Raw genomic sequence first — 19,130 nt, 5'->3', positions numbered from 1 at the left:
TGCTGTAGGTCAAATGCAAGGTAACCTAATTTTGAGCTTTGGCTGGCATAGTGGGAGAAACAGTTCTCAAATGTGTAGTGGGTAAAATAAGAAGTTCCTACAGTGCCAGGTCAAGCATCTGAGTGAAGCCAAATATTGGGCTCTGATTTCAGGGAAGATGCTGAGCCTGCCAAATAAAGGTTCCACCAAGTATATAAACAGATGCCAATCTAAGCCATGAGGATAGTGAGCAATTCAAGAAAACAAAATCGATGGGAACTGGAGCCCACAAGTTCTGAGAGCTATGCAGAGGGAGCAGGGCTATTGGTGAGGCTAGTAAGAGAAGTCTGAAAGGGAGCTGTCAGCAGTGGCAGAAGCACAGAAGCCCAGGAACCCCTGTGAGAAAGCTCAAGAACATGAAGAGTGACTTGCCTCTAGTGAGTTGGAAGCTGAGGGAGCTTGGGTGTGGGAGGCACAGGGCATGTTTGTGTTGCTGTGGAGTAAGTTGCTCCCAACACAACAGCTTGCAACAACTCTTACCACAAGCTTGGGTAGACCAGAAGTCCCAATGGGCTCTATGGGCTTTCCCTTCGAAGTCTCTAGGGATTGAAACCAAGGTGTCAATTTGATGAGACTCTAACCTTTAGGCTCTGGGGAAGAAACCACTTCCAAGGTCATACAAGCTGTGGCAGAATTGTGTTCCTAACTTTGCAGGACTCAAGTTCCATACCGGTGAAAGAGTTGTTCTTACTTCCCTCTGTCCTGGTCCCTGAGGAGCCCCTTCCTGTCAGCCTCATGAAACCCAAAGGCTCCTGGACAGTAAGGGAAACCACAGACCTAGCCAAGAGGCAGCAACAGCATGTGAACAAATGCTCGCTGTATGTCTGACAAAGGATTAATATCTGGAATATACAAAGAACTAAGAAAACTAAATACCAAGAAAAAGCAACAACCCAACTTTTAAAAAATGGACCTATGTAGAGAGCTCCGAAGGAAGAAATACAAACAACTAAAAGAAAAATTTTAAGTCTTCAACATCCTTAGCCATTGGAGAAATGCAAATTAAAATTACTTTGAGGTTTTATCTTACTGCAGTCAGAACGGTGAAGATCCAGAAACCAAATGACAGCAAATGCTGTGAGGCTGTGATGAAAGAGGAGCCCTTGTTCACTGTGGGTGGGAAGGTAAACAGATGCAGTCACCATGGAAATCAGTGTAGAGGCTCCTCAAAAGCTAGAAACCCAATTACTGCATGACCCAGTTATATCACTCATTGGTGTCTATTCAAAGGACAGTAGTAGAGATCCTACCATAGAGGTCATGGATCATCCATCTACATTGCTGCTCTCTTCACAATAGCTGGGACATGGAAAAAGCCTAGATGGCCATCATCTGATGAATGGATAATGAAAATGTGGTACATGTGTACAGTAGAATTCTATTCAGCTATAAAGAAAGATGAAATTATTAAATGGTAATGGATGGAACTGGGGAAAAAATCATTGAGTGAAGTTAACCCAGCCCTAGAAAGACAAGCATTGCCTGGCCTCTCTCCTATGTGGATGCTAGTGTAGAATCTTTGGATACGTATGATTAATTTGGAGTAACTATTACTCCAGGAAACTAGAAAGAGGCTATGCCAGGGTGAGAAATAAGATTTTAAGGGAGGGAGACAGCAGAGGATAGGTAGTACAAGGATGCAAGGAGATACTGGAGAGAAAGAAAGGTTTAAGTGGTTTAGTAGGCTAAGGCAGAGGAGGGTTGCCTCCAATAAGACCGGCTGTAGGCAAGCCTGTAGGGGATTTTCTCAATTAGTGATTGATGGGGGAGGGCCCAGATCATGGTTTGTGGTGCCATTCCAGGGCTGGTGGTCCTGGGGTCTATAAGAAAGCAGGCTGAGCAAGCCCTGGGAGCAAGCCAGTAAGCAGCACCCTTCCATGGCCTCTGCATCAGCTCCTGCCTCAGGTTCCTGTCCTAACTTCCTCTAAAGATGAACAGTGATGTGGATGTGGGAGCCAAAGAAATCTTTTCCTCCATAGTTTGCTTTTGGTCGTGGTGTTTCATCACAGCAATAATAACCCTAACTAGGACAGGAGGGAAAACTAATACTAAAGATATTTGAAAGAGCCATATGGAAATATACTAATTTAGAAGCTTCATTCTATCTATCTATCTATCTATCTATCTATCTATCTATCTATCTATCTATCTATTTGTTATATACACAAGGGTTCAAATGGAATTACCTAATATAGGAGAAAAATGCTCCTCTCAGAAGCCATAGATATCAAACAAAAAGCCCAGTGACAGGTGTAGAGTACCACCCTTCAAGTTGTTGGTCAGAGAGATCCCATAGAACCCTAATAAACAAAACAGGCTCTTTTCATTTGCTCTTTGCTACCCATCAGCAGTTAATGGTAAGACCCTATTGCTAAAGACACCATTCACTTGAGTCACAAGGCATAGAAAAGTCAAGCTGGTCCTGACCTAGATGTTTCTTCCTTACTAGCTAGCTTTCATGGTGCCTGTGGTGCCATAGAGGCAGCTGAGGGAAACCAGTTACCAACAGCCATACCAGGTATGAGCCTTGTGGCTACAATAGTAGCCTGGCAAGAGTGCAATAGTAGCATAAATGTTAATGGGGTGACCAACTGCTTTATGGTTGAATTTAAAGTCCACACCACAAAACAATATCCATGCCTTGCCCTGTAAACTTGGCAAAGAACCTATGCCTGGGAAAGTCATAGACCTCAAGAAAGAGCCCACTACTATCATTTTGTTAAACAGGTATACTGTCAAACTGCCTTCTAAATACTCCTCTCTAAGCCCATAGATTAGTGAAACTCTCAATCTGTATCCGAGAAGCTTCTTTTTACAATGAGCTGTGATTAAATACAGAAACACGGGTCAGAGTGCAGAAAATGCATAAAGACTCAGCCCTAAAGAGTCACCTATATCACACCACTCCCTCATATAGTTCAAGGAACACTGTAGAAAAGGAGGTGGAAGGATTGTGAGAACCCGGGTCATCATTGAGGTCTGCTGCAATACAGTGTCTTCTGCTCATGACAGGACTGTTTCACCCATGAACTCACAGCAGCTGTTGTTGCTCCATGAGACCCATACAAGATCAAGCCAGTCAAAAGCTCGGCACAGGTGGGAGAGGGGCTTACAAAGCCCTGCATCTAGCTGAAGAGCTTTGGCCATTGAAGGCTACTAAGATAAAATGCATTTTCTTTAGGAAAGTAGCTCCTGGTAGGTTGTCTATGTTCCAGTGGTCGGTCCCACGCCCATGTGCATATATGACCAACACTGATTAGATTCAGTGATTATGGGAAGAGGACATTTGTCATGTTGGAGGGGAGATGTGGTGATGGGGCCTGGGTAGAGTTGGTGGACAGGTGAGGGGCAAATATATATATATATATATATATATATGTCTCAAAGAGTGAAAAAAACCGACATTTTTTGAAGTCCTTCTAGCCACAAAGTAAAACAGAGGGAGAGGAACATGCAGACTGTCTTGGATGACTAACCATTGTGTTCCAGGAGCTCAGCATGATAACTATATCCAGATACTGAATGTCTTGAAGTATCACTTCCTCTGTCCTCCACAAAACGATGATGTCACCCAGTATTATAGACATTGCCAAAAGCTAAAAATGGAGTCGTGGTTCTCAGCAACAGAAGGAAAGGGGTCAAGTGCACTGGACTGGGAGTTGGGTTGATCTGAATCAGCCATTGGTGTTTAAATCCATCTCTCTGGCTCTGCTCTTTTGCAGTCCAAACTCCATCACCTCTGCCCTGCTCATCTTCGACTTCCCCAACTGGTACCCTCACTGCATTCTTGTTCCTGCATTACCTCTTGTCCCACAGCATAGAGGGTCACATCAAGATCAGGCCCACACTGTCCATGGAATTCAGCTAAGCTCCTCAATAAAATAAGACCCTCACCAGTCTGCCCAACCTTGTCTCATACCTCTCCCCCTGGTCCAGCCACAGTGGCTTCTCCTGCTCTTCACACCTGCCAAGATCGTTCCCACCTTTGGCCTTGCTTTTTTACATATGCTATCTTTTTGTTCTGCCTGGAAAGCTGCCAGAAAAATAAGCTGTTCTTCCGTTTTCTTCCACTTGTCCTAAATGTTAGATCTAATGTCATCTCATCATAGGGCTTTCCTTAGCACTCAAAATTGTTAGTTATTATGTTTCTATTACACAAATGGTGACTTCTATGGATTATATACGCTTTAATACTAGAATTATAAAATATTACATATGTTCCTTTTACACATATGAGCATATATATTTATATGCTTATAATTATCTTGCTTACTTATTGTTAGTCACTGCAGTAAATGACAGAGTCTTTGAGAGTGGGACCCTTAACTATTTTGTGTACTGTACAAGACTGCCCACAAAATGTTCATCATTAATTACAGCACTATTAACTTGCTTTGGTTAACTCTGCAGGCCACTGAAATTATAACAAAAATGGGCATAAAGTCATGTGGTGACTGGTCAGTCTACAAAACACCAGAGTGTATGCTATGGCTTTGCATTAGGACTTCCAGGAAATTCCAGGACACGTTTGCCTGAAGCAGGGCCCTGCAGCACTCAGATCTGACATAAATTGTCTCTCTTAGATTAAAGCTGGTTCACGAGTCTGGGGGCCCTTCTGTGGAGAGACATCCCCAGAGCCAATCAGTACCGAGAGTCACATTGTCCAGATCCTCTTCCGCAGTGACAACTCTGGAGAGAACAGAGGCTGGAGACTCTCCTACAGGGCAGCAGGTAACATTTTCCCCTTCCCAGGTCACCTTCAGCCACTGTGCTCTCTGCTCACCCAGTGCGTTGTTAAGGGAGGAGGAATGTAGTCCAAGCTAGAAGCCCACTCCTCCGAGGACCTAGTGGGACTCTGAGAAACTGGGAACAAGGGACATGCTACCTCCTGGCTGATTTCCCACCTACAAATGGGGGATGGGTTCCAGGGAGAATGGGCTTAGACTCAAGACTGTCTACACTTCAGCAACACTAGAAAGACTGAAAACATATTGTTTCTCTTTTCTCCTCACGTGGAGATTCATTAAGCTGAGAAGACCTCCCAACCAGGGCCGCCTCCAAGTGTAGCACTGGAGCGTGTGGACCCAGAGCTCTGTGGAGATGGGTCTCTGTGCAGGTCCCTGGCCTGGCACGGACTGCAACACTAGTGCCCCAGAGGGAGTTATATGACTCAATAAGTCTGTAGTAACTCAAGGGAAAAGAGGGTAGACCCCAATGAGGAGTCATCTTCATAGAACCAGGAGGCCTGGCTCAGCCTGCATGGCCACACAGAGAGAGGAGCAACAGAAATTTAACAAAAGAGGGTTTGTCTCTGTGAAGGTGTCAGGGCTAGACCCACTGAGGTTCTTGTCGGGATCAGTCCCTTGACAAGAAGCAGAGGCATCTGACCATAGTCCCATAGTGTCCTAGCAAGAAAGGGTGACTGTGGTCATCCTGAGTAGCCAGTGAGTGAAAAATGCCAGGGCACAAATTTCAAATGAATAGGAAGACCTTGTTCATTTAACCCGAGGTATCCATGGAGCTCAGGCCTCAGAGGCTGAACTGGGGCTGTGGGACAGTGGCCTTTAATGGCCCTCTAAACTCTGAGTGTAAATGAAATTATTTGGCTGGTGCCTTCGCTTTACCAATGAAGAAATGGAAGGCCACGTTAGAAAATGACTCACTCCTGGTTTCAAACATCTTGAGTCTAGGTGCCCAGTCCCGCTGTTCCCACCTGCTTCAGGCCTTGCTTGCCAGGTGCTGCCCCTTCCCCCTCATTTCCCCTTGCTTCTCACCCGATGCCTTTTCATCTGCTTCCTGCCAGGAAATGAGTGCCCAAAGCTCCAGCCTCCCACGTTTGGGAAAATCGAGCCCTTGCAAACTGTGTATTCCTTCAAAGACCAAGTCCTCATCAGCTGCGACACTGGCTACAAAGTGCTGAAGGTGCGGAACCCTGCCTAGGAGCAGGAGTGAGCAGGCTGGAGAAATCCTCCAGAGCTTCCCATGGTGTATGAGGTGCCACGCTGCCAGCTCAGCATTTCCTAGCATCCTGTTAAGCTTCCCCAAGATTCCAGAAATTCAGAATGATGCATTCCAGCCACCCCTCACCTTGGGACATGCCACATAAGTTGTTTCTCGGGGCATGAGTTGTCCTGGATTTTTAAATATGGGACCATATGGCTGTATAATTAGGGACAACAACCTTAACAAAGCTCATCAGGGGTGCAGTGGGTTGGTACAGAAAGAGAAGCAGGGTTCTACAGATGGCAGATGGGCACTCCCCTAATTCCTACCATCCAAAGTGGCAGTCCACCTACCCACCTTTCAGAACAAGAGTAAGGAGGCACAGTCCCCATGTGAGGAGGCTTGGGACTGGAACCAGTGGTTGGTATCTTTATGTACCCCAGGTAGACTAAAGTACAGCCAAGCTAGAGGCCCACTGCTCTGGAGGAATTGCCCTCAGGAAGGGGCCGGAGCAGCAGCAACAGCAGCAGTACCTGGGAGCTTGTTAGAACTATGACTCCTTGGGTAGGTCAGACGTACTGAACTGGAATTTTGGTCCCAAGGAGCAGCAGTCTGTCTCCGCTAGCCCTCTCTAGGTGATGCTGACTGCTAGTTCTAGTTGGAGAAGCATTGACCTAAAACTAGAGTGAAAACTATAGTTTTTCCTGTAGAGACAGTTAGCTGTGTCCAGAGTATAAATGGGGGAGACAAGTGAGCACCTGTCTCTTTGTTATGGGCAAGTTTGCCTTTGGAGTGCATGGGGCAGGAGGATTTCTAGTTGAAGATAGCCAGGTTTAAAGTTGGAGTTAGCTTTGCTAGGCAATATGTGCTAATCCACGACCTCCTTCTTCCCATTCCCTTCCGGGCTTCTTTTCAGGATAATGAGATGATGGACACGTTCCAGATTGAATGTCTGAAGGATGGCACATGGAGTAACAAGATTCCCACCTGTAAAAGTAAGGAAACCAAATGGATTGGCTTCAATGATGCATTTCTTCGTGGTGGGGTCAGAGGAACGACCATGCGGGGTTGAAAGTTTTGCCAGAGTCAAAAGTCAAACACCATATGAGAGCTGGACGAAAGAATATGGGAGCCCATTTCAGAAATAAGAGTTCAGAATCACACACACACACACACACACACACACACACACACACACACACGCGCGCGCGCTTTTTGAATGGCCTGGTTTACTTTGTAAACACAATTTGTTCTCTTCACCTGCAGACAGGGTGCTAAATTCAGTAAAGGAGTAGGATATACCTCAAGGTCTGAAATGAGCCCAAGCTTGGCAATTGCTAGTTTGAGAAACTAGTTTGGCACCAATGTGCAGAGTCAGTCGAGTGGTGTTGAATGTCTAAAGCCAATTGCTCACCTTCTAAGTCTTCTAGATCAGCTGATGCCTTAGGGCTGCCTGGGGAGGACTGTGGGGTCAGCACAGATGACATTTATGAAGCAGAGAACACTTGCTCTGGCGGCCCAGAGTTCTTGCCTTGTGTCCCCCTAACATATTATGTGACCATGGACAAGATCTTTGGCTGGACTTACAAAACAGAGAGTTTAGACTAGCTTTAACTCTAGAACGTGAGTCATGGTTCTAGAGAGGAATAACCCACATAATTTGTCTATTGAGTTTTGTAAAAGAATATCAATTTCCAGTTACTACTCCATTACTCCCACACCCATGTGTAGTTAGAGTTTTCCTGCCTGGCCCACAGGCAGGACAAATCTCTCTCACCCGCCAGTCCCACAGTCGTTCAGACCCAACCAAGTAAGCATACAGAAACTTATATTGCTTACAAACTGTATGGCCGTGGCAGGCTTCTTGTTATCTACTTCTTCTATCTTAAATTAACCCATTTCTGTTAGTCTATACTTTGCCACATGGCTTGTGGCTTACCGGTGTCTTTACATGTTGCTTCTCATAGCAGCGGCTGGCAGTGTCTCTCTTCAGCCTTCCACTTCCCAGAATTCTCCTCTCTCTTGTCCCGCCTATACTTCCTGCCTGGCCACTGGCCAAACAGCATTCTATTTATACAGAGCGATATCCACAGCACCCATATGGTTTCAAATGTAAAAGTTTGGACCATGATTTTAGCAACTCTGTACAGCAACAGTGTAGTGGCAGCCAGGGAGGGGACGGGGCTCCGGGACTTGCTTTAGAATAGAGATGAGAAGTCCAGGTATTATCGTCAGTCACATGATGCCCATTTCATGACTTCCTTTCTCCTAAATAGTTTCCATCCAGCATTCAGACAGATCCTGGCAGGAAGGCTCCCTTGAGGCAAACCCCAGGTAGCCCTGAAATCAGACTGGGTTTGTTTTCTTTTTCATATGGTGATGGGCTGTTATGGTAGGGACACTGTAAAGGAAAAAGACAGCCATTTATAACTTCCTAACATCAGTACTTACTGGATGCCAACGCTGAATTCTGTAGGGAATTCAGATGGAAAGGACAGGGTCTAGCCTGAAGGTCAGATGCTCCTTCCGTAGGTGGCCCAGTGTGCAGGGTTCTGAGTCAGGTCCCCTGCAGGGCAAAGCAAGGGTCATTCTGAAGATCAGTGGAAGTGTGTGGTGCTCAAGACTGAACCAGACACTGTACTCAGGAAGTTGTGGCTTTAAATGTAGATTCTAGCAGCTGGGTGGGCCTAGGTAATTTTCTCATACTCTTTTGGCCTCATCCCCCATGGTCAAGACTGTGGTGAGAACTAACTGGGTTCCTACCCACACCATGCCTGTAGAGAGCCAGAAATACATGGAATCTCTGTTTCATATTTCTGGAAAACAGAAAGTGCTATTAATCCTTTCCCCTAGTGAAACACATGGGTTATTATAATGGACTTGTTGACAGAGTAAGGCCTTATCAGATCATATTATTTTATGTGGCCTATGCTAGAAAGCCACAGGACATTTTTTCATTTTATACTTAAAAGTTAACCCAATTCATTTGCATTAAACTAGATTAGGACTGTTACAGCCCTTGTTAACACACAGCCAGCATCTTTGAGCATCTGTGGGTTCTTTGTACTCTGGTAGGTCCTAGGGAAGACGTACAGAGAGACAGATGAGTTGAATCATTGGGAATGTTCAGGGAGAGGTTGGAGACAGACAAGAAGTTTGCAAGGTGTGACGAAGTCATATGCAGCAGAGAGACTGGGGATGTGGCTCAGGGGGTAACATGCTCGCCTAGAATCACAAGGCGCTGGATCCCCAGCATTTACTATACCAGGCATGGGAGCACCTGCTCATAGCTCCAGCACTCCAGAGATGAAGAGTGGAGACAGGAAGATTAGGAATATAAGGTCGTCTTCAGCCATATAGTGAGTTCGAGGCCAGCCTAGGCCATGTGATACTCTGTCTAAAAGAAAGAAGAAAAGAAAAAATGTTAAAAATGTACAGAAGAACAGGAAGTAGGCATTATGGGCTGTGGTCCTGGCCCTGCCTCCACTTTGTGGTGACAAGTCCTGCTATACTCTGAATGCCATCTGTCAAATAAGCATTTTGGCCAGATGAATGCAAAGCTCCCAGCCAGGGGCAGAATTTTATCTTCCTCAGGAGCCAGGATGTAAGATTATGCAAATTCTCAGAATGATACAAATTCAGCAGTCCCAAACTGTCCTTCACACTGCCTGTGCCTACACTGCATTCTTAACGTTCTGGTAGAACGGTTTCTGTATTTCCTGCATGGACTATGTCCGCTTCACTTGCTAACTTTTCTCTCTCTTCCTTTTCTCTCTTTCTCTTGCTCCCTCTCCCTCTCTCTGCCCTTCTGCCTTTGGTCTCCTGATCCTACTATGACTTCACCGTGGTCACAGAAAGCCAGATGGATTTGGAGAAGGAATTTGAGTCAGAACCAGTGACAGAGTGAATGGCAAAGATGGGAGCCCCACACAGTGCAGACATCCGAGGATGGATTCCTTACCAAGACCCCCAGTCCCAGAGCTCCCCCACCCGCCCCACCCACCGACACTCCTTTGCCCACTTCAGTGTGGATTAGAACGGATGCGGAGCAAGCCGGCTGCGCCTCAGCCATGGGACGTGCTGCCTGCCTGAGAACAAATTCTCTCTTGACGATTTACTCACCATTCAAACTAACTCCAAAAAGCAATGAAAAGACAATGGGTGATTTTTTTAAATCTCTAAGTAAACTGTACTTGTCTCAAAGGAAATTATGTCCTTGGGTCGAGAAACACAAATTTATTATACAATCATGTGTCCTAGATCAACATGGACCCTAGCTACTGATCAGCTCCATACCACAAATTTAAACAGGTCAGGATGCCAGCTACTTAATTAATGACTTTCAAATTTTTGGCTTCTGCTATTGTCTTAACAACCATGAGTTTATAAAATGAATAATAACACCAAGTGTGGATTTTTGAGAATCTGGATGTTTTCTCATTCAGAAAGTGTATTTCCCATCCACACTGTTTGGGCCGAAATTCTAATATCCAAGTTTCCTTACTACTGGGGCTTACAAGTTTTGTGTTTCTTAAAACTCACTGATTAAAAACCTTAAAGAAATGAGCATCAATCACGTCTGGAGGCAGTGGTCCTCAGCTTGGAGGTGATGGTTCTAACTAGGTCATAAACAACAGTGAAGAAAAGGCTGAAGAACATCAGCATGCATGCTGGAATCTACAAGGCAATGTCTGCCTGAGCACACATACCCAAGAGGCCCTGCTTCTTAGTCTATGACTACCCAACCTAATGGTTAGATGGCCACTTAGTGAGAGCAGAATCCTGCAAATGTGGATGATGAGTTGGAGACTGAGGTGCTGTCTTAGGGTCGAGATGTCCTTGATGCAGGAGATGGGATGGACACTAAAGACAAATGTCATCTGGGCAAAGGTTTGCTAGCCCACAGAGTGATCACAATCATTATGCAGAGGTGAGAGAGGGCCTCACAACTCAGGAGGAAGATTTGATATGTGTCCAAACAATTGTAATAACAAACAACGTAAGATGCATATCTCCTAAGAGACGTGAGTGAGCATTTCAAGGACACAAGAGTATGACCTGTTCATTTAGAAGAGTTACAGACATTTTAGGAAGGAGCATGGTGGTGTGGAAACAAAGTGCCCAGATATCAGGGGTGGTACAGGCAATGCCTGTGAGGAGGACATGGCGTGCTGGAGAGTCTGATGACATTAGAGTATAGATGCACTGAGGGAAGGAGAATGAAGGTCATGGGGCTGAATCCTTGGTCCTGAGTATCAGGATCTTCTTATGTAGGGCTCACTAAGAAACCCCTAAACTACAGGAAAGCATGTTTAGAGCTTAGACCAAGAAAGATGTGTTGGAAGAAACATAAATGGCAGCAGGAAATGAGAAGAGAGACAAGATGTGGGATAGCACCGCTCATACCACAGGGTGGTGAGCAGGGCAGGCTGAGGAAGAGGAGGAGAGAAGAACATTCTGACTCCAGGGTATGAAGTGGCCAAAGACAGAGGGTGAATTCGTTTTGTGTAGCTAACAAGCTACTGCAAGATGGCCGTCAACACCATTGCGCTGACCCTTCCAGAAGTTAGGAGTCCTGATGCCCTACCCTCAGCACTTTGATCAACGGCTCCAAAGCTAAATTCTAGCCAATCAGAGCTTGTCCCTCTGGAAAGCCTGCAGAGTGAGGACAGAGGCAAACACAGAATAGGAGAAATCCTTTTTAATAGCTGGGGACACAGTTTCTGACACACACTGATTGTGTTAGGCAAGAAGCCTTTGAGCTCTTGGGAAAGTTGTCTCCTCTCAAAGACACAGGACTTCCTTCCTGTCGTTCTGCACTTGGGAAGAAGGTTGCTCCTTCCACACTGACTGTGATGGAGCTGACATGGCCCTCTGTTTTCTGTTTGTTACCCCCTCTCTCTGGCATCTGGCAGTCGGTGGGCAGAGTTACATGTCTGGGGCCATGTGAAAGCATGCCCTCTACTGAGAAAATATCTCTAACACCAGCCACTCAAGCGCAGGGCCAAGCACTCAATTCCTCCATCAGGGACAGGAGAGTTGAGTCATGAGAATTGCTGAAGCTAAAGAAACTTCCAGAAGGCTCAGAGAGCCAGCAGTAGTACCAGTATCCAGGTACCAGCCTAAGGAATTTTCTAAAGATAGAGCAGCAGCCTCAAGTCTCACTAGGAACGTCAATTTAAATCCATGTAGGGTTTTAAATATCAGTCTCTATTTTTTGTTAGCCTGGTGCTAGCCTTAATGCTTACCTCACAAACTTCTAGAGAGCCTGTGTTCTGGGTTATCAATGCAAAGGAAGTAATCTGTTCAGGGGTCTTGAAGGCCAGGGCCCCTTTGGGTAAGAAGTACCCACATGTACTTCCTTCCCTCATCCCCCTCTTTTTTTTTTAAATCTGGAAGGTTCTGGAATCAGACAAATTATAACTTAGGTAACTCTAGTCAATCTAAAGGTGAGCTTAAAGCCCTAGGGTTAAAAACCACAATGTCTGACTGACGCTCAGAGGTTAGTTGCCCCTCTCCAGTGAGCCAAATTGAGGGGGAGGTGGGATTTTGGAAATTCTACCAGAACTCTGGAAATATTGACAGCTAGCATCCACATCAGCCAGCTAATGTTTACTATTTAACTAGAAAGCAGATATTCAGGAACAGCTAGTACCATTTACTGGAAGAACACTGAATCCAACCACGGTCAGGGCTAGTTCTCACTCTAGTAATAATTCCCTAGGTAACTTTGGACTGATCGAGGCTCCTCTCTCTAGGCTTATCTCTGACATAAAGAAGAATTTCTACGTGGTCTACCTCAGTTCTCTTCCATCTGTGAAATTCCATGTTTCTCTAATTCTGTTATAAACTATATTATATGAAGGATTAGAGTTTCCTTAAAACAAGCATCATTGTACTTTCAGGGTTATTTAATGAGAAAAAAAAAAAAAAAGCAAGCATCATTCTCCAAAAGAGGACCTTAAAAAAAAATCAATTGATTGGGTCCTCAGCCTCTGATGCAACCATGAAAAGATGCCTTGACTAGGCTAATTCATACTAGACTCCATCCATGCTAGCAACTTAAAACGTGGCTAGACAAGCAAGTTTTCTGAAGCCCATCCTAAGGGGCGGCATCTTTGGTCATGTCCTATACTAAGATGATAGCCAGACCCAGTATCCAGCACTATCAGAGGAGAAAATGAACAGGTGGAAACCAGGAGTTCATCCATTGAGACTCTCCCTGCATTCAGTGACAGAGGAGCTGCCTACAGGAAACTAGCAGGGTGGGGCTGTATACTCACATAGGAACTGGGGTTTTTTTGTTTGGTTGTTTGGTTGGTTTTGTTATTTTAATACAAAGTTCCAAGCCTGTGGTTGGGACTGGAAAAAAAGGAAGCTGATTTGGTTCAGGTCAGCCAGAATTTTCTCATTGCGCTGTGGGCTTCATGCCTGGGCCACAGAAGCAGAGATGATTGCAAAACAAATTGGGAGTCAAAGAGGCTTTGGTAGGGAGAAACTTTGGTCTCCATAAGTCTCGGCAGGCCTGCCCTGTCCTGAAATTGACACCAGGGCAGGTAAGTCGACCATAGAGTAGGACTGTAATGGAGAGATGTCAAAAGTGGAGATGGCAGCTGTGTGGACGGTATACTGCACAGGCGCAGGAGTACCATTCAGAGAGGATATAGTGTTTCTCCTTGGAGTTGAGTGTAGTGTGTAACCTGCACATCTAAGGAAGACAAATGCCTGGTGACCCCGAGAGGAAGAACAAACGGTAGCTAAGGGGGTCTCACTTCTTCTCTCTCAGTTGTAGACTGCGGAGTCCCAGCGGGGTTGAAGCATGGACGGGTGACCTTCTCCACAAGAAACAACCTCACGACATACAAATCCGAGATCAGATACTCCTGCCAGCAGCCCTATTACAAGATGCTTCACAACATCACAGGTAAGCCCTCCATGTCTACCGTACCTCACACTTCTGGGGCCTCGGCTGGGGGCTGAGGCAGCTCTAGGAGGAGGGGCTGCCCAGACATGTGTAAAGCCTTGTGAACAAAGTGTCACGCCCCATTAGGCACATCATTTGACCCTTGCTCCCCATGTGCTCAGGGTGATAGGCCCATTGAGATACACTTAAATAGTCCCAAGACCAAAGCCAAGGTGTCTCCCCTTTTACTGTGGAAATCTGAAAAGATTCTAGTAAAATATAGAGCCTGTGGTGGAACATGAAGAATGTGTACATGACAAAAGTCAGAGACTAATTGAGCCTCTCAAGGAAGTCTGGACTGTTCCAAAATTAATTCCCTCATGTGTCTGAGGTAGAGCTAGGATTTCTAGAAAATGGCCGCTGTGGCTGACCCCACTGTTGGCTGCCGCTTCTTCGGGTTGACCAGATCAAAGCCACACAGGAGAGTTGTAGCACCCCTGTAAGGTTTCCTTCAGAGACATGTCTCACACAGAGGTCAGACGGGCTGAGAGAAGGAGAAGCAATTGACACATTTCAGTGGAAAATCCAACACGTCCCAGACCAAGACCAAAACACAGCCACGGCTGTTGCCGTCCAGGCCTCGGCATAGTTTCTGGCCAAGGTTCTTGGCTCGGCCTGGGGTCAGGCAGCATGTAGGCCAAGGTAGGTGAAGGACTAGCACCAGCCAGTCTGTGGGCCACAGTGAAGAAGAAATAATGAGAAACGTGCCCCACTTCTCCCGAGAATGAGTCCTTGTGGACTCAAACCATCATTACCCTCAAAGGCACTCCTGGTCCCCAGCAGAAAAACAACCAGCCCTCATGGAGACAAGAAAGCCTCCCTCCCCTCAGCGTGTGAGCACTGAGGGCAATCCCTTAGTTCCTCTACATCTCCAAAGCTCACCATTAAATAAAGGAGCGTGCTATCGCTCACAGGGCTATTGTCAGGCCCACGTGGGGTGGTGGACACAGATGTGGCTTATTAAAGAGCTCAAAGAAGGGAGAGAGGAGCATGTGTGCTGACAGAGCTTGATGAACAAAGGTTCTATGACCCGCGAGAAGGAGACACCTGCCGTGACCTGGGAGTAGAGAGAAGAGCACAGAGGCCCTCAGGCAGGCAGGGTTGGATTGGCAGGGCTTCCGGAGCCATGTTGAGGAGTACAGTGTTTGCTTCTGAGGACAGTGATTCAGAGCTGAAGAGAAAGCTTCTTCAGGTCACAGAGACCACAGCTCAGAGAGCCCCTGAGAAGCTGCTGTGATCCATGTAAGAGTGATTGAGAGCCCAGGCCTGTTTCCTGGGTGTTCCACGTAATCATTTTCTTTCTCCACTCTTTTCCCTCACAAAGGTGTATATACGTGTTCTGCGCACGGGGCCTGGACGAATGAAGTGCTCAAGAGAAGCCTGCCCACCTGCCTTCCAGGTACCTCACTCACCAAGGCTTCTGTCTCACAGTTCCCCATGCGAGGTCGGTTAATGTGAAGTTGAGGAAAAAATGCTGTGACGTCATCAGAAGGTTAAAGGTCAGAAAAGTCTAGCCCTACCTCTGCTCAAACTATCCAGTCCATACTCAGCCTACTTCAAGATCCCAGAGGCCCTCCTATCTCTTTCCTGTTTAACTCCAGTCCTTTCCCACAGAGTTTTCAGCTAAAGCAATTTGTGTGTGCACCTTGTGGTGTGCCGGGGAAATCAAGAACATGGACACCCTGTCCTTAAGCACATACCAGCTCCTAAAGAAGATAACTATAATGTGCTATTGAGCCCAAAAAGAGTTATGTGCACGAGTAGATCTGATTCTGCCGCCTCTATGTCTCATCTACTAGCCCCACTTTAAAGTGGAAAGCAGATTTTAAGGCAACAAGAGGTGTCAGGGTGATTATAGACACTGGGGAATTTGCTTTGGCATTGAAAGTACAGATGATTAGCTTTGCATTATTACTCACAATGCATCCATGCACAATTAGAAAATTATAGCCCAAGAAGACACACTGTAGAGCTAAACACAACCCACAGAAATTTACTTCAGCACATACAATGCTGAAATATATACACTTTTAATTTCTAAAATTTGAGAATAATAGCAACTAAATGATACAGCACTTAAGACAGCATTGGAGAACACAGAAATGTTATCGCCCTTCTTGATTCAGCATGCACATTTCCATGAACAACAGCTTTGCATCTGGTGGCTTTTTTTTTCCCTGAATGAAAATGTTGGGCAAACAGAGAGTGTATTGTATGCATGACACATGTTAGTGGCCCTTGGTGTTCATTTAGTGGGCTTCTAAATATTGGGTTACACATTAAAACACTAGGCTAAGGAACTTTCTGAGATTAATCCCCAGGACTTGAAGAGCACAGCAGCATTTGAGTCTGTCCCATCACAGGCACACTGGGCCTTCTAGCAAAGGGGAACTAAAGGTACATGCTTGTGCAGGAATGGAGCGGTGAACACCAGAAAGGGACTGAAGCAATGTATAAGGAAGAGGCCATACCACTCACACTTAACAATTCCACTCAGCTCAAGTTGTCTTGGCCACAAACACGTTCATGGACTCCAAGTGGGGAAGACTTTAAAAAGAGCAGAATGGTGGGTCTGTAGGAAGCTGGAGGTTCAGATGTCCGTATTCCTAAAATATTATGTGGTCAAGAAAACTGAAAATCAGTTCCCATCCTAGAAAGCCACAGTGTGACGTCTGGATGGGGAATACATACTGGGCTGGGTGCAGGCCTGTGGTAGCTCTTTCTCTGGACTAGGTTTCCATACCTCAGAAATGAGTGAGCAAGACCAAGAAATGGCTCACATTTTATGGTTCTCAGTGGTCATCAGGCCCACTCTGTAAAAAGCAGCTTGGATACACTGAGTCATGAAATTCTTTTAACACGCAAAGTCTGGCAGAATCATAATGTATCATTGGACCACACTAGAACTTTCCAAATTCTTTCCTTCTGAAAGCCCGGGTATCAAGCCAGACTAGACAAAACCATTTCATCCAGTACCACAGTGACTACCCTTTTGTGATGGAGGGCTATAAGCAATCAGAATTTACTACTTTGTTTTTTGGGTTTTGTTTTTTTTTTTTTACTGACATGAAAACTAAGGATCAAATGGGTGTGGTGACTTTCGCAAGGCTACCTTTCTAGTTGGGGCTGACCTACAAGATAACTCAGAACGTTGCTGTCTATGTGTGCAGTGCTGTGCTTTCCTTGACAGGTCATAATTTAGTTCATCCAAAGGTATTGAGAATCTCAGAACACCACCTTTTTGTTTTAAGGAGCCTACTTCCTTCAGTACCCACCTTTTTTTTTTTTTTTAAATCTGGCTTCAGCATCACCAAAACTTTGAATGTTCCAAGAACGTTCTCTGTCCAAGGGAAGACTGGGAGGGGAGTAATGGTGACCAACATGGAACATTCCAAGCATGGAATCAGAGGTCATTGTCACCAACTGCTGAGTTTCACTGAGCTCAGTGGTAAACACCTGGAGTCCTACCTACTTAAAAACTGAAGCCAAAGCAAAAGACAAAAGGATGGGGAGGAGGAGGGTGGGGAGGAGGAGGGTGAGGAGGAGGCAGAGGGTCCTATTTCAGTGAGCTCCCCCAGGGACCTCTTGCATCGTTTAACCCCTTGAAAAATCAAAGGTACATCAGAAGTAAAACATTGTAATTAGCAAATGAAGCTAGTCCTGTTTGTAAGCAAACAACCTTCTCTGAAACTTTGTTTCTTCATCTATAAATTAGCTGTTCTCTAACATTCTTTGGTCTGAGACCTTCTGTGACCTCAGGATGTACTTGCACCTTGGTTGGGGAGAGGAACCATTCATTGCTGGCCATGAGCTCCGTTGTGACATGGACTGGGTCGTCTTTTTGTCCCTCATCAGATTATGGCCTTTGTCTGCTAGATGAGGTTTTATGTCGCATGCCACAGACCCCCCCCTTGAAATGTCACCCTGTTGTCTGCCATTTGTAATGAGAGACTGGCCCTGAACCTCAAAGCCCAGGCCAAAAAGGGTTAGAAGGTCTGTTTACATCTGGCTTGGAATAAAAGAAAGGATGGCCCAGGATCGTGGAAGAAGCATTTGGCACTGGGAAGAAGAGCATCCGAAAAGCATTAGCCTGTTGAAAGTTTACCCTCCCAAAGTCACAAGAAAACCCAAATGTTCCCTGGTCTCTAAAGAATTGTTAGAAGTGCTCAGGGCCAAAGAGGATAGCCTGACCATTGCAACAGGATGCACACACCCACACCAGCTTCAAACACCCTGCCTGGGGAACGCCCTATGATGGTGTTCATAGCCAGTGAGGGATTATTACTGAAGACCCTCTGCTCATAAGTTTGGCTATGGGCGTTTGGTGACACATGTGTGTGTTCGGGGTGCAGCTCAAAGGAATGAAGTTTTCTCTCTTAAAGGTACTACAAGACCCCTGGGGGCAATGATGGGTGGTCCTGAGCAGGAGCATGCATCATTGCTTGTGGATTATGCCACCTTTTCCTCACCCTGTACACACTGAGCCTTAACACACAAACACCAGTGAGTCCTTTAGACCAGAGAAGTCTATGGCCATGGTCTCAATGTATAATAAAGCAGTGTAGGATACAGATGAAACCTCTATCTCATTATCTAGTTTAGGCCCTGCTTATCTGATGTAAAAACCATGTCACCTTGGGCTAACCTCAACCTCTAAACAATGGCATTCATGTACAAATTGTGGACACAGTAAACAAAAGAAAAAAATCCACAAAATTTAAAATTTGGAGATCATCTTTCAGAAGTTGAAATCCAGGAGTATTGACTTAGTTCATTTGGAGAGTGAAAAAGTTAAGTCAAGAACCCAAGAATCTCGTTCTGGTATGAAATCTACAAAATTCTTACTGAACTTAGTAATTGTGCCACATGCTGCATAATTCATAAAATAATTACTAGTCACACACCCATTCTGCAGATGAGAAAACCGAGCTTCTGGAAGTCATACAACTTGCCATGGCTTATAAAGGGGAGTTATGGAGTTGGAAGCTTGGCATCTGACTACTATAGTGTCAGTGGATGGGTGTTTAGGCTCTCTTCATTTTTCTGTGCCGTCTAGAAAAAAATGCCAGGAGATTCTCTGAGTGTCTATCGTGCAAATGGCTTCTGGGAGATAAGATGCCTTCCTAGAGAAGAAGAGGTATAAGTATCCTCGGCTAATGATGGCCTGGCTAAACATGGCCCAGTC

General features: G+C 45.5%; 1 protein-coding gene across 1 annotated transcript in view; it reads left to right on the top strand.

Annotated features, from left to right (window-relative positions):
- The window catches only part of Masp1 (mannan binding lectin serine peptidase 1), a 64,374-nt gene that overhangs the window by 28,729 nt on the left and 16,515 nt on the right, over positions 1-19,130 (top strand). Inside the window, 5 exon segments of the mRNA XM_036203507.1 lie at positions 4,623-4,770; positions 5,843-5,961; positions 6,899-6,977; positions 13,769-13,906; positions 15,270-15,344. Of these exon segments, the coding sequence (XP_036059400.1) occupies positions 4,623-4,770; positions 5,843-5,961; positions 6,899-6,977; positions 13,769-13,906; positions 15,270-15,344 (559 nt within the window).

Source organism: Onychomys torridus, chromosome 12 (assembly GCF_903995425.1).
Source record: "Onychomys torridus chromosome 12, mOncTor1.1, whole genome shotgun sequence".
Taxonomy (NCBI): Eukaryota; Metazoa; Chordata; class Mammalia; order Rodentia; family Cricetidae; genus Onychomys; species Onychomys torridus.
Note: the sequence above shows the minus strand (reverse complement) of the source record. Positions and strands in the feature narration are given on the sequence as shown.